Below are 15,121 nucleotides of genomic sequence, written 5' to 3'. Positions count from 1 at the left end.
CGTCTATTTACCATCCACACATAATTCCCGTCTATTTTCCGTCCACACACTATTCCCGTCTACTTTTCGTCCACACACTATTCCCGTCTATTTTCCGTCCACACACTATTTCCTTCTAATTTCCGTCCACCCTCTATTCTCGTCTATTTTCCGTCCACACACTATTCCCGTCTAGTTTCCGTCAACACACAATTCCCGTCTATTTTCCGTTCACATACTATTCCCGTCTAGTTTCCGTCTACACACACTTCCCGTCTATTTTCCGTCCACACACTATTCCCGTCTACTTTCCGTCCAGACACTTTTCCCGTCTATGTACCGTCCACATCCTATATCCGTCTATTTTTTGTACACACACTATTCCCGTCTACTTTCCGTCCAGACACTATTCCCGTCTATTAACCGTTCACACACTATTCCCTCTATTTTTCGTACACGCACTATTCCGGTCTCCTTTCCGTCCACACATTACTCACTTCTACTATTCGTCCTCATTTATTCTGGTCTATTTTCAGCCAACACACTGTTGTCGTCTATTTTCCGTCCACACACAATTCCCGTCTATTTTACGTCCACACAGTATTCCCGTCTATTTCCGTCGATTTTTTGTCCACACACTATTCCTGTCTACTTTCCGTCCACACACTATTCCCGTCTACTTTCCGTCCACACACTAGTCCCGTCTTTTTTTGAACTCTTCATTAAAAAGAGAGAGAAAAAACGCCTATTAATTTTTTAAATAGAAAATAATAGGTATGTTAACTCTATCATTACGTAAAGACTGAGCACGGCAATATTTTAAATTAGTGTTTAAATTTTGAACCATCCCTATAGCTTACCGTGTGATTTGTAGTCTAAACGTACCCGGGGAACAATTATTGTAATTCTCCAATACATAAGACGAAATACATGTGGTCCGAAATGTCCTCATATTTTTTTTCGGAACTTGTAAGATAGATGATATTTATGTACGATAAATCCCGAGACACAATTAATCTCTTGTAGTGTTTACAAATGGCGACCAAGTGACCGCCAAGATGCAGGTGCACACAAATCTGATTATATAGTCTACATAAGAAAATAGAATGGCTTGGAGAAACCTAATCAACACAGAATAAGACCTGAAGTTATTTAAAAACAGTTAGCATCAGAATATACATAATTAAGAGTAAATTGGTAATGCAAACACTTTCAACTTGAAGTCGCAATACTTTTTTTTTATACATGTATACAGTATGGTACTGCTAAATATTTAAATTTATATCAACCCTTAATTTATAATTATATATGTTTGCTAGCTTCCAGTCTGATGGTACTGTCCCAGATGTCAAAGTCTGGTTAAATATGTATGTTAGAAATGGTGATATTTGGTCGGCTGCCTCTTTTAAGATTCTAGTTGGTATCATGTCTGGGCCTATGGCTTTTGATGTGTCCAGCTTTTTGAGAAGTTTGGTTACTCCATTTTCTGTTACTCTTAGTATTTCTATGTCTTCGATGTTGCTGTTCCCAAGAGATGGCATTGTATTCATATCTTCGTCCGTAAATACACTATCATACTGTTCATTAAGTATAGCAGCTTTTCCCTTACTGTCTATTACTTCGGTTCCTGAGCTGTTCTTCAAGGTTGATATGTTGACAGTGTCTTTTTTCCTGGACTTGATGTATTGCCAGAATTTCTTTCCCATGGTAGGCTTTTTCTGTTCTTCATTAGTACTGTCCTCGTTCAATATACCCCTGATGTATTTATCGTGTGCTTCTGTCATGGTCTGCTTGACAATGTCTCTAGCTTTTCTGTATTTTTTCCAGTTTTCTGATGTATCGTAGTTTTTAGCTGTGTTGTATCTACGTTGACGTTTTCTAATTAGTCGCTTAATGGTATGGTTCATCCAGGGCACATCTTGTTTACCACTGATAGTTTTTTGTGGAACGTGCTTGTTAACACTGTTGAGAATTGTGTCTTTGAAAAAGATCCAGTTATCTTCGACTGAGTTTGTGAGCTTATCTTTGTTCTTTAAATGATCTGTAAAGGCTTGGTCAATATCATTTTGTAGACTATTCATGTCGGCTTTTTTATAAATATAGACGTTTCTTGGTTTTTTTCTGTATGTTTTTGCTTTGATGTTGATATCTGTAATCACAATTTCATGGTCGCTCATTCCAGGCTGTGTTTGTGTTCTTTCTATCAGTCGCCTTCCGGGTCTGTGTGTGGCAGTTCCTGGCGTAAATATTGATACCTGATTTTAACCCTGTACAGTTGTTGCAAACATCACATAATTTTATCTGTTTTTGTTCCTGTAAATACACAAAGTTTGTTATTTTTAACTTGGCGTGTACTGGTTGACACACGCGCACAGTATATTTGCGTTATGGAATTTCCGACTGCAGATTAACCACATAGAAGTAGAAGTAGAATATATGAATTATATATTACCTGCATACTGCTATGAGCATACGAAAAAGACAGATGACAGCTGAAAGGGGTGATGTCTGTAACAGTATTACTATAGTGTTTCCTGCGGGTTTTCACCACCGAACACCTGAAAAACCACCAACCACTAAGAAAAACTTTGACATTATACAATAAAACGATAAAATAAATTAAATTACATATAATTTAATCAATTTTTCAATTTTTATGGGCATCATTTTTATGTTAAAATCAAAAATCAATATAAGAAAAAACGTCTCCGGATTCATCACTTTCCGGATTACATTGTGTGTGTTATAAAATTCAAATATATTCATAATTAGTAATCAGTTCAAGTATCCTGGATCTCTGTGCATTGGTAAGATTTTGATATTTTTCTCTTTTATTATTATTGGTACAACTATTTTATAGAAGAGATAGAAAAAGAAAAATGGAAAAAAGTATATTTGTTGTATCCATGAGGGTCAGTGGAGTGCAAAAAGTGGGGTGTTATAAGACGCTTCCTTTCTGTTTTCTGTAGATATTTTGACTTTAAATCTTCTGATTTGTTGAATCAATAACTTGAATATTATATTTAATTCACATTGATAACGATAAAAGACAAAATAATAAACTTTTGGGGTGTTCGTTGGTGTGCGGTGATGTTTGGTGGTAAAAAGACCTACCGGGTTTCCTGCAGCTTTTAAGAAGGGCAGGGTAATTGTTAGCTCAGAAGGCACATAAAGCGTGATGGACAACAATTTTAGGGCACTTACTTAATATAAACAGGCAATTTCTATAAAATGGATTCATTTAAAACATACTAGTTTAATGCTATAAAAAGGACATATACATCTGTAATCAATCATTAAAACAAATTGTTAAACAAGAAAAAGGTGTTTAAAACATATATATGAAATATTTAAAACAATAAACACAATTAAAAACAAAATCAGTTCTTTAAAAATGTTTAAAAACAAGAAAGAACGTTTAACTATGTAATATATATAAAAATATTGCTTTGGTCATATCAATTGTCATTGACAAATCCTCCTTTTTTTCCCTAAAAACAGGTTGACACATTCCCTGATATCCAAATCATCTATTGATTTGGTATTTGCTGACACTAGAACAAGATTGTTTACAGTTGACAGCTAATCAGCTGATTATGAAATCGATTACAAAATGGCGTCCTAGTGAACTTTTGTTTACGTTTGAAGGGAAATAACTCGAGCGGTATTCATAAAATATGTCTTTCAGTACCGGTTGTTAATTACGACGATAAAGGCATGGCGTCAGGAATTTCGACAAAATTAGGGCAGGCACCATATTTTTTTCACAAAAAGGGCAGGGCGTCGAGAAATCGCGGCAGGGCGCCATTACACGCCAAAACCACCTGTAGGAAACACTATACTATTATTTTCTTGCTACTGTTTTTTTGTACCACATAGGGGCATTATGTTTTTTGGTTTTAACATCCTTTCATTCTTTTGTTTATCACGCTTCAGGTTAAAGTTTTTGATCGAGGTAGTTTTTGATTATTTTGAAGTCAAATCAACTAATAAAAATCAGTCTGGAAGGTGTATACAAACTCATTAAAAAAAAAACACCAACAAAACTACAGGACCAGATACAACACAGAAGGAAAACATCAAAATAACCTCAGACATACAATCATTTTCTGAAAATTTCTAGAAACATGCAATGTACCATCAGACTGGAACCATGCAAACGTTACACGAGATAAAAAAGAGAGGAACTTCATCCTTGTAATTACAGACCAGTTTCACTTACCTGTATTTCATGTAAATTACTTGAACATATACTAGCTAGCAACATGGTGAAACACCTCAAATCAAATACTATATGAACTACAACACCGATTTAGATCAAAAAGATCATGCAATTGTCAAGTAATATCTCTTATACACCAACTAGCTCAAAACAATGATAAGAATATACAAACTGACTTAGTAATCATGGATTTTGCCAAAGCACTGGACAAAGTGCCACACAAACGCTTACTTTATTATTAAAATACTAGGCATCTCAGATCAGGCGAGAAATTGGATTCAATCATTTTCATTTAACAGAACTCAATTAAACAACCCTTCTCAGGAACACAACATCTAAAAAAATTCCAATAACATCAGGTGTTCCTCAGGGCACTGTACTAGAACCAATACTCTTTCATATTTATATTAATGACTTAGCTGACTACCCTAAACACTGCCAAATAAGACTTTTGCAGATGGCACAATTATCTACCGGCCTATTTCCTGCCAAAACAAATGATTTAAGCTTCAAGAAGACATAGAAGCAGCTGTAAAATGGGAGCAAGACTGGCTCATGTCATTCCACTCTGACAAATGTAACATCTTAAGAGTCTCAACAAAGAAAAAACAAATACATCAATTGTCAGACGAAAAATAAAAATAAGTTCAAAATTAGCAAAAGGAAAGAGCATATCATACAATTATAGTAAGCCCAAAACTTGATACTGCTGCACAGTTTGGGATCCACAAACTTCAGAAAATATATACAGACTGGAACAAGTGCAAAGAAGAGCTGCACAATATACTTGCAACAGATTTCACAACACCAGCAGTGTATCTGAAATACCATTAAATCCAAACTGGAAAACCCTACAAGAATGCAGGCTAAAAAACAAGACTTTAAAAAGTTCCACGAAGTAATAAACATATAAATTGCAATACCATCGCAAGATATTCTCAGAAAAAAGTTTTAAGGTACATTGTACATGTTGTATGTTAATCAAATCTATACAGGAAGAGTACTATAGAAGAAAAGTATTTTAGAATTTTAGAAGATAACATTAAAAAAAACAACAAGTACATGATGACAATAGTAAACAATAACTAACATGTCTAAGCAGTTACTGAAAGCACACTGTGAAATCTATTCTCAGTAGCTGTAACCTTAAGAAGATTTTAAATAGATTTGTAAAATGTTTTTCGATCAATTTCAATAAATCATGTCTTTCTGTGCTATAACATCATGTAAAAAGTAGCACAGAAAGAGACAATCTTATGCGCTTCCCAGAACAAATTTATGTAAATTCAATGTAGATAAACAAAAGAAACCTGTTAGTATTAATTTTAGTAAACTTTGTGAATGCATTTTATTTTTTAAAGGTCAGTGATACAAACAAAGACCAAATATGTCTCTTCGAACAAAGATCCGTAGCTTTACGGCCTGGGTCAATATGAGGCTGTTACAGTATGACCAACTGTTAAACAATTGTCTGATGGATCTACTGACTGGTACCCATATGAAGTTTCTAATTGAGAGTATGACTGGTAGCAGTATAAAAAGACTGGAGAGTTTTGATGGGTAAATAGTTGTACTTAAGTAAAATCTTATGAAACTATCCTATAATATCTTGCCATGAAACTGTCCTATCATATCTTGCCTGAAACTATCCTATAATATCTTGCCAACAAATTTAATATGCTTAAGCCATCAGTATCATACTTTTTTTGGGGCCATTATACATTTAATTTGTAACCATGCTCTGTCACTCCGTAATTCTTGTATCACAGATTTGTATCATAAAACAGAACTGATCTCACAGCAAAGTAACAAATTTTCGTTACAGTGGAACTTATCAGGCTACCTTCAAGACAATCAAACAAAACATAATTAATAAATGCAAAAAAGAATTATGATTAAAAAAAAATATCTTAATTTCTGAATTGAGATATTTTGAAAAGTCAGTATGCAGTATTACCAGACTGGCAGTCGAAAGTACCTCGTTTTATTGTTGTACCCTGAATGTGGTGGAATGTTAGATAAAACTTTCAAAACAATAATGCAAGTCCAGAGCACATTTTAATTTTAATAATTATGTGTCTTGTTGTGTCAAACTTTATTTATCTGTAAGGCAGTGATAAATAGGATTTGTCAATTAACTTTGAAGTATAATCTGTGTAGGTTGTCACAGCAGCAGAAGCAGACACGTATAGACTGGATCGTAGACGAGTTGAAGAACAATGGTGTGCTACCACAGGATTCCTCGGTTGATTCACGGTTGTTTGTGATGAGAAGTGCTGATCAGGTTTGATTATAATACAAATTCTTAGATTTTAGATAATGCTACTTAATTTATTATTGGTATGTAATTCGGGATTTTTTTTCATTTTTCCAAACTTCGGAACCAAGTCATTTTTAGTAAAAAAATAATTCAAAATTATTTGGGGGGGGGGGGGATCAAGGTGTTATTATAAAAAAAAAAATAAGAGTACAAATACTTGTAAGTCATGAACATTTGAATTGTAAGATTTTTTTGTGGAAAGGATTGCAGATCTTTGGAATTCACAGATAGTTTGAAAACCTGATGAGGTTGCTCACCTTCCACTTTAGAGTTGTTTTTATTTTTTATTTCCATATATTTAAATGTTCAGTTACTTGAACTTACTTCAGTGTAAAACAATCCATTCAACCATCTATTTGAGTCTCTGATCCTATTTTAGTTGTTACATTAATTATATATCATTTGGCTAGTTCAAAGAAAGCATTTAAAGTTAGATTTCTGACATACACACAAATTGAAAAAATGGATATGTGGGGTAAACATATACATCAACGAAACAGCAATCCAACATAAAAAATGAACAGCTAAAATATATAAAGGGCTTTAGGAGGTCTTCTTTGCCTATAGATACAATATGTCAAGCATTATCATAGAAGTCAGAACAAATTGTGAGAAAACAAAAAGTATCAAGTAAAAGATTTAACAAATTTTCAAAGTCCCAAAAGAAGAAAATATGACCCAAAGACAACCCCTGAATGACAAAATATATTTATATTTGATGTGTTTACAGAAAGAGAAAGGAGAACCAGTGGTAAGAACTTGGTTTTGGGATGCAAAAACGTAAACATGTTGTTAAATAAAATAGATTGTTGTTTCATTTTTATTTCTGTATAACTTTAATTGTTAGTTATTGGGAAAACTTTATTTCTTTTTATTGATATTAACTTTTTGGTCTTTCAAAGAAACCCCATATGATTTTAATGTCTATTCTGGTATTAAATGTTTCAATTTTCCATCATGGTGGCACTTAACTTATTTTTGATTATTTTTTAATTTTATTTAAATTTATTTCCACTGATGCACGATAGGTTTTTGAATGGAGACAATAGAATGCCTATTATGCACAATGTGTATGAAAACACAAACTATCACATATTATTTTTCCAAACAAAGGCCATTTTTGCAGTTTATGTTAAATTTTTAGAGTTTTGAAGGCGATCGTTATGTGAGTAGAAGTGAATTAATTCTTGATTTTACTACCAATATACAGCAAACTATCTAATCAGCATAAAAATAGTGTATTTTGAAAGGAGCAAAAAAATAGTGTATTTTGAAAGAAGCAAAAGAAATCAGATATCCTCATAAATACCACTTATCTCCAATTCTCAAAAAATGAGTAGATATAAATGTAAACATCATATTGATGTGAAATGGAAAAACAACCCATATGGACTTTTCGTCTCTGTAAGATTTGCTGTTTATTGGTAATAAATTATCCGTTCGTTGTGATCTACACAACTGTGTATGGTAATGGGGATTACTTTGAAAATGTTTGCTCTGACAACTTGGTGTATTGTCGATTTGTCTTGCTTTTTGATATTATACCATAACTCCTTCAATGTATCAGTTTGAAGTTCTCTTAAGAAATCTCTATAGTATATATGTGGACTATAAAGTTTCTTTAATATATATATATAAGTACTTTTACTTTTCTCTAAAGATGGTAAAGCTTTTTATGCCTATATAAATATCCCTTAATTTCTCTAGAATGTTTTTCAGTGTATAATATAAAGTTCCTTAAACTTCTTCAAAGAAAACTTCTCTGTGAATACATTCTCACACTATATATTATATATATTAAGATGTTTTTTCCCCCTTTATGATGTTAAACTTTTTCTTTGTGTATAAATAAAGTACCATAAGAAAGAAGAAAGTTTAATTTCCACTATAAAGAAAGGACTTTCCATAGACTGGCAAATATCTTCATATATATATATGAATGATCAGTTTACAGATAGGCCCAATATTGAATCTTGAGAATTTCTTTTACTCCACATCACAAGACGATTGTTGAGTCTTTAAAAATTAAATAACCAGGAGGTATTTAAAACTGCTAAAAATTATAACATATATCATATTTCTTGGAACCATGTGATTATCTATGACTTTGATTTAATGAAAGTGAATTTTGCAGTAAATATATAGATAAATCATGATGTGTAAAACAATATCTGACTGTCTTAAACATTTAACCTTCTTATAGAAATATACAGGTATGCTGTATTTTCAAAATATTTGTCCAAGTCAAGTGAATTTACAATTATTAAGATATGAATGTAATTTGTTTTAGGTATTTGAAGTCATGTGGAGGCTAGTCAGCCATGATATTTGGTTTGTTTGGGAAAGAGCTGAATACCTGCAACACGAAGATGAAGATATACTCTGCCAAGTACCATTTAAGGTATGTAACATAAAGGATACTTGGACCAAAATACTCAATGATCACTAACCAATTGTAAGTCAGAAATTTCTGAGCAAAATAAAATGTTAAATTGATGCTCATAATAAAGCATTTATACTGCAGTCAGCTCGTCTGTCTGGCAATTCGTCCAATAAAAATTCCTCACATTTTTCTCAGAATTTACCAAACAGAATGACAACAATTGGTCAGCAGCTTTACAGTAATGAGTTATCATGTGTAAGCACTGTTTTTATCTGTCACCTACCTACTTCTTCAGAGATGCAAACAGTTTTTTTTCCCTGTCAGACAATGGGGCCTACAGGGTACCAAGTTTTGCCAGACCCATCAAATTTCTGCCAGACCCATATTTTCACTCAAATACAAATTTTATCGGCCATGACATATTTCCTGAACTTATCAACTATGCTTAATAGACCTCCTTCCTAGAGAGCGAATTTCTAAAACAAAAACATGACGGAAATACGGGGAATTGTTCGGGGCGAGATGGACAAGGTACGAAAGACTATTACTGGGCGGAAATACTGGTTCCCGGAGTTAGAAAATGCGGGGGAACAGGACATTTACTTTTATTAAAGATGATCGCAATTTTATAAACAAAATACTCTGCCGGGGCCGACGGGGATTTCAGTTTTGGCGGACCCAAGGGAACTTAAATATTGCCGGCCATCAGGTCCTGCACAGCTACGAGTTTTGCCGGACCTGCATAAATTCTGCCCCTTAGGTCCGACGGGTCCGACGATTAGTTGCATCTCTGCGTCTTATTTGCAGATACTTCGTAATTTTTTTTTGATATTTTGAACGAATTAAAATATTTCTTCACATTAATCTCAGAAACTGTTAAACAAATAGACTTTATTAATGAATGTGGTCAACATTCCAACTATGACTATATAGTTGTAGCAGATGTGGACTTTTAAAATCTGTCCGATACCTCCTTCCTGTTTTACAATACTTTTAACTACGATTGGGGATTATACTTCACAGGAAAATCCATGCTTTCTAATAAGTATGTCTATTGAACAAATAATTAGCGCATAACTATTACCGTGACTGTGTCTTTATACTGCAGTGGACTCCAGAACCTACTCCAGAAAAACCAAAAGCAAAGAAAGCCAAGAAATCATTGTTGACAGGCTTTGGTCCTGGAGCTGTGATAGAGGAGGAATCAGAATCACAGGTAAGTAAAGAAATCACTGTTGACAGGCTTTTGTCCTGGAGCTGTGATAGAGGAGCAATCAGAATCACAGGTAACTCAAAAATAACATTACATCATTTTAAGGCAGTTAAGGTGGTACCCAACACCTTAACTAAAATTAATTTGACTCGTTTAATTTTCTTAAAATTTTGACAAAGTATTTACTTTGACCCTTTTACAAAAATATAAAAATTTCAAAAAATTTGAACCAACTGTTTTATCAGAAAATTACACTGGTTATATAGCAGTTTGACAAACACTTATTTTGATCATTGAGAAGCTTAATATTCCCTTAACAACACAACGTAATTAAAACATTTAGCTGATTTTACAGAGTTATCTCCCTGTAGTGTTAGGTACCACCTTAAGCAGCCTTATGCTAGCACCCTAGATTTGTATTCCTCTCAACGAATGCTGAAAAAAGTCCCATTGTTATTTATTAGCAGGCTTATATGTTATTTAAAACTAATCGGACACTTTTTTCCTACTTTAATTCTGGATTTCAATGGAGTCCTACTCCTGACTCCTCAGTACTTACTTGTGTCTTGTTTTCCAGGATGAAATAGAAGTAGTAGAAGCAGAGCCGTATTCTAGATTCCCTAATGCTGACTATGTAAAGAAATTTAAAAAGAAAAAAGTCAAATATGATGATTATCCTAGTCCAGAGGAATGTATTATGGAAATGGTTAACTATCAATTAAAGGTATTTATATTTAGAAATATGTTTTATCACTTGTAGGTTATTACTGCCGACTAAACATTAAACAATTTTCTATGAAGTATAAAGGATAGAATATTGTATACACCATACACAAATTACTGGGTTTTTTTTGTGATGACCAAAGAGAAAAGTACTGTTTTGAGAAAGACTCTGATTTCAGAGATCATCTTAAAAAATCATTAATTGAAATTATGTATGATGCCTTTGATTGATTGAATGAATATTGCTTATTTAAAGTTACATCTCTAGAAACGAAAACATTTCATTAAAATGTTGGCCCATAATAAAAACAATAACAGAACTAACAAAACAGTTTAAAGAGATGTAAAATAAAACATATTCATGTAATTGATTGGTCAAAAGTCAACCCCTCCCTTTTCTGAAAGTAGAACATTTGACAAAGCATGAACAAGGGCAATTCAAAAATATTATCTCAATTCCTTAAATATGAAGATATAAAGATTGCTATTTTTGTTGTTGGAATTCTATTTGCTTTCTTTTTGACATAGCAGTTTCTGAATTAAAGAAAGTATGGCTAACCTACAAATAATGTGGAGCATAAAATTGAGGTTTGAGAAAGTAGATTTTTCATTAATCTGGCCATAAATATATATTTTATTTGGAGTCTTTGCTGATTAAGATTTATTTTTCAGAAAGAAACAGTAAGTAACAAGGCCAGCATTGAAAAATGTTATGTTTCTTGTTTCTATAATGTAAAATTAATGCTTTGAAATTTCTCATCTGTGGAAATTGTAACTGTGTTTTTGAAGATTCAACAAACGTATTTTGATTGAGAATCTGTATATGATTTTATTATATACTGTACATGTGGATTTAAATATTTTCCTGGGTACCAATTTTCCTGGATTGAGGGAAAAGTGTATTTTCCTGGATATTTAATCCTGTTTTTTGCCAAAATCTGCAAATTTGTGGTGTTTCAACTACAAAAATCCACAAAAATTGGTACCCCATAAACAATAATGTCTCCACAGTAAATACATTATAGAAACTTGGCGCATACATTTTTTATACTGTCCAAACTTGTATTTATTGGCTTAGGAACTGCATTAAGAAACTGTTATTCCTGAGTAATAACTTACAGCTATTAAAAACTTTTATTAAAAAATATTATGTAAATTTTATCTCACTATTTTTCCTTTGCCTATTTATCTCAAGTTTTTATTATAAGTCTTGTAACAAAAATCTTTTAATTATCAATTGCTTACTTCTAAATATTTATGTCTGCTCAAATAATCACAAATCCTTGACTAACTTTTTCATAGATATACAACGCATTTTACCTAATCACATTTTGAAAGCAAAATATCAAAGAGATTTGAGATTCTTAGTATTTTCAACAATATGGAAAAAGCATAAGTTGTATTTATACATGTGTACTAAATTACAAAGCCACTCCATGTGCTTCTATTTTGACATTATTACCTATAGTATAACTAATCGCCGTATTTGAATATCAAAAATAAGACAACTCGTAACCGAACAACGCATGGATTAAACGAGTGCGCAGCACGAGTTTAATCCATAACGGCTTTCGGTCACAAGTTGTCTTATTTTTGATATTCAAATACGGCGATTAGTTATTCTTTTTATTACATTGGCAAATGGCTTTTTTTTTTATGAAATTAATGTAGAAAATGTAAGGAACTATATCTTTTTCCTACGTATTGACAATTTGTTTTGATCCGACGTTATTGATGTCTTGACAACGCCTATTGTTGCATGACGTAAATAATCACGTTTATTTCACATGTGAAATTATCGGTTTTTATTTAACTGGGAAATCAATGTAATTCATTGCAACCAATGTAATAAAGTACACTTTATCATTGAACTCCAATTTATTTTCACCAATATCAGGTACATTTCATTTGGTCAGAATAAGAAATAAAGTGTTCAGTCTGATAAAAAAGGAATTAAATAAAAAGAGAGGTGGTGCAAATATAAATGAGACGGCTACCCAACAACATAAAACTAAAAGACACCTACAGATAAAAACACAGCAAGCATTCATACAATTGTTAAAGCTTTATATTCCTAATTCCATAAGAATAGACAGTAGACTATTAAAAGGTGTTTTTGTCTATGAACAGGAACATCACCATTTGGTTTAAGTTAAACTAGCTTTCAAGTACTTTAAATTCCTTTCCTTTTAAAGATCTATAAAAATATAAATAAGGGGATGTGCTTTGATTGTCAATGAGACAACTCTCTACTAGAGACCAAATGACACAGAAATTAACATTTATTGGTCACTGTACGACCAGTCAGTGGAATAACAAAAGATATGTATAAGAAATTGAATAAAAACCAAATTGAGGTTTTTGTAAATTATATAGTTTCCATCATGGTGCATTTATCTTGGTATATTTTGTACATATTTTAAGACAGAGTACAAAGATTGTCCTACCCATATAGTCTAGAGAAGGGTAAAGTTGGGTACCAATATTTTATAAGATAGGTTAAGTAAGAAACATGTTTTAATTAGTAAAAATTGACTTTTTTCATTCAAAAATTGTTTAAAAAATTCATGAAATATCCCCAAAAGCTTAAGCAAGAGGTGAACATAATATCAATCAATCCTATTTTCATCTGATTTTGCAAACATGTATTTTACACTTTTTGAAATATTGTATAATTGACTTTGATAAACAGTTTCTGTCCCTGCACATGTTTATTTCTACAGTTGTATTTGGTAAAAGGGCATGTTTTTGGGAAAGGTCACTATTTCTGGCAGTTTTCATTTTTTACAAAAGATTTATTTTCCTACATATGTATAGCAAATACTACAGTTATATAAAGATTTTGATTGCCCCCAGCACATCACCTATGAGATATGCAGATCATAAGTCTGTCAGAAACACATCAATTCTGAGGTACCATTTGACATCAAATCATCATACTTGATAGTATTTATATGTCATATTCAACCAACCTTGCAATATTGTCAGTTTGATTTTTACAATTTTTACTGGAGTTATTGGACTTGGACTATGTTTTTTTCTTGATTTTGTAAGAAATTGAATGACACTTTGAATGCAACTCCTATAATTCTGTTTACTGAAATTATCATACTTCAGATTGTTTGCCAACGTGTTTAGTTGACAATGATGTACATGTTCCAACATTTTTACAGGAATTATGTATTTTTGTGTATATTGTCACAATAACACCTTGTGAATACAACAACTAGAAAGATCTTATACTTTTTATAGGATTGTTGGCCATCATCTAACTAACCAAATTAAACTGTTTGTTTGATTCAACCATTTTTATGGGAATCACAATATTTGACATAATTTGATAATTAATTTTTTCATTACCAAATATCTTTGTATGAGTTGTTGATTTCCCTATTTTGTAGATTATTGTGAAAAATGACAACTTATAAATGCAACTCCCCTAACATCAATTGACAGAAATCTCTTATACTACATATAATTGTGTGCCATCATGTGTAATTGACCATATTTACCTCTAGCTAGAGATATATAACATTTTTGTCGAGAAAAACATGACCTTATACAATGTCTAAATATAAGTAAAGTAAACAATATTGACAGGATGTAGGATCATGAGTTCCATTTACTACATATATAGCAATATACATTTATTTAAGTTTTTATTTTCAAAGACAAAATCAATGTAAGTAACAATAAAAAGAAAGAGACAATATGTCTGTGGTCCTTCAACCAACCATTATCAGGGTTTCATGTTTCTGTTATACATGTAGTTAACATGAAAATTTTTGGTCACATTAACTTGAAACTTAGTGTTCATTATGATGTAAAATTTGAAGAAGGATGTCAAATTAGGTGTTTTCATATACAAAACTCTTTAGAATCCAGAATATGTGACAGCATTTAGCATTTGAATTCCATTTTCCTTGCATGTAATCCATAAAGTCTTGTTTATGTCTATTGTCATCACTTGTGGTGTTTTAATTCCCATTGATTTTAGTTCTAGAATTGTCAGTACTGAACCTCCTGGAGTTAGAATATGCAGAACACTAACAAATACATCAGAAATTATAAGGTTATTTGACTCTGTAGTTAAAATTTCAATAGGGGAAAATGGCTGATCTTCAGAATTGATAAAAGTGTTCCCGCAGTATTTCCACCTAATAGTTCCATTAATGTCAATACGGACTGCACTTCCAAAAGTCTTGTCTCTCCAAAAATTATAAGTAGTGTCTAGATAACAAATAGTCCCATCGTTTAAAGTTGTACAGCATCGTACAATGT

At 32.2% G+C, this 15,121-nt stretch overlaps 2 protein-coding genes across 7 annotated transcripts in view; one reads left to right on the top strand and one right to left on the bottom strand.

Annotated features, from left to right (window-relative positions):
• Window positions 1–987: 987 nt before the first annotated feature.
• LOC139529789 (putative ankyrin repeat protein RF_0381) overlaps window positions 988–15,121 on the top strand; it is a 53,685-nt gene continuing 39,551 nt past the window's right edge. For 2 of the 6 annotated variants that reach the window (XM_071325684.1, XM_071325688.1), the window contains exons 1-8: window positions 988–1,140; window positions 5,563–5,761; window positions 6,362–6,485; window positions 7,252–7,272; window positions 7,666–7,686; window positions 8,812–8,922; window positions 10,013–10,120; window positions 10,695–10,841. In XM_071325684.1, the coding sequence (XP_071181785.1) occupies window positions 5,589–5,761; window positions 6,362–6,485; window positions 7,252–7,272; window positions 7,666–7,686; window positions 8,812–8,922; window positions 10,013–10,120; window positions 10,695–10,841 (705 nt within the window). In that variant the 5' untranslated portion in view covers window positions 988–1,140; window positions 5,563–5,588. Of the gene's footprint in view, window positions 1,177–5,562; window positions 5,762–6,361; window positions 6,486–7,251; window positions 7,273–7,665; window positions 7,687–8,811; window positions 8,923–10,012; window positions 10,121–10,172; window positions 10,191–10,694; window positions 10,842–15,121 lie in introns of those variants that run through there. The other 4 variants (XM_071325685.1, XM_071325686.1, XM_071325687.1 and 1 more) reach the window with 4 other exon arrangements.
• On the bottom strand, window positions 1,245–2,060 carry LOC139482913 (uncharacterized). The gene has a single exon (XM_071266938.1). It carries the CDS (start codon window positions 2,058–2,060, stop codon window positions 1,245–1,247), a length of 816 nt encoding a protein of 271 aa, XP_071123039.1.

This window comes from Mytilus edulis, chromosome 7 (genome assembly GCF_963676685.1).
Source record: "Mytilus edulis chromosome 7, xbMytEdul2.2, whole genome shotgun sequence".
NCBI classification, from domain to species: Eukaryota; Metazoa; Mollusca; class Bivalvia; order Mytilida; family Mytilidae; genus Mytilus; species Mytilus edulis.
This window is presented reverse-complemented; position numbering and strand designations above follow the sequence as displayed.

What these genes read in the sequence shown, in the direction of transcription:
- LOC139482913 (XM_071266938.1), bottom strand. Translation starts at nt 2,060, where the DNA reads ATGAATAGTCTACAAAATGATATTGACCAAGCCTTTACAGATCATTTA.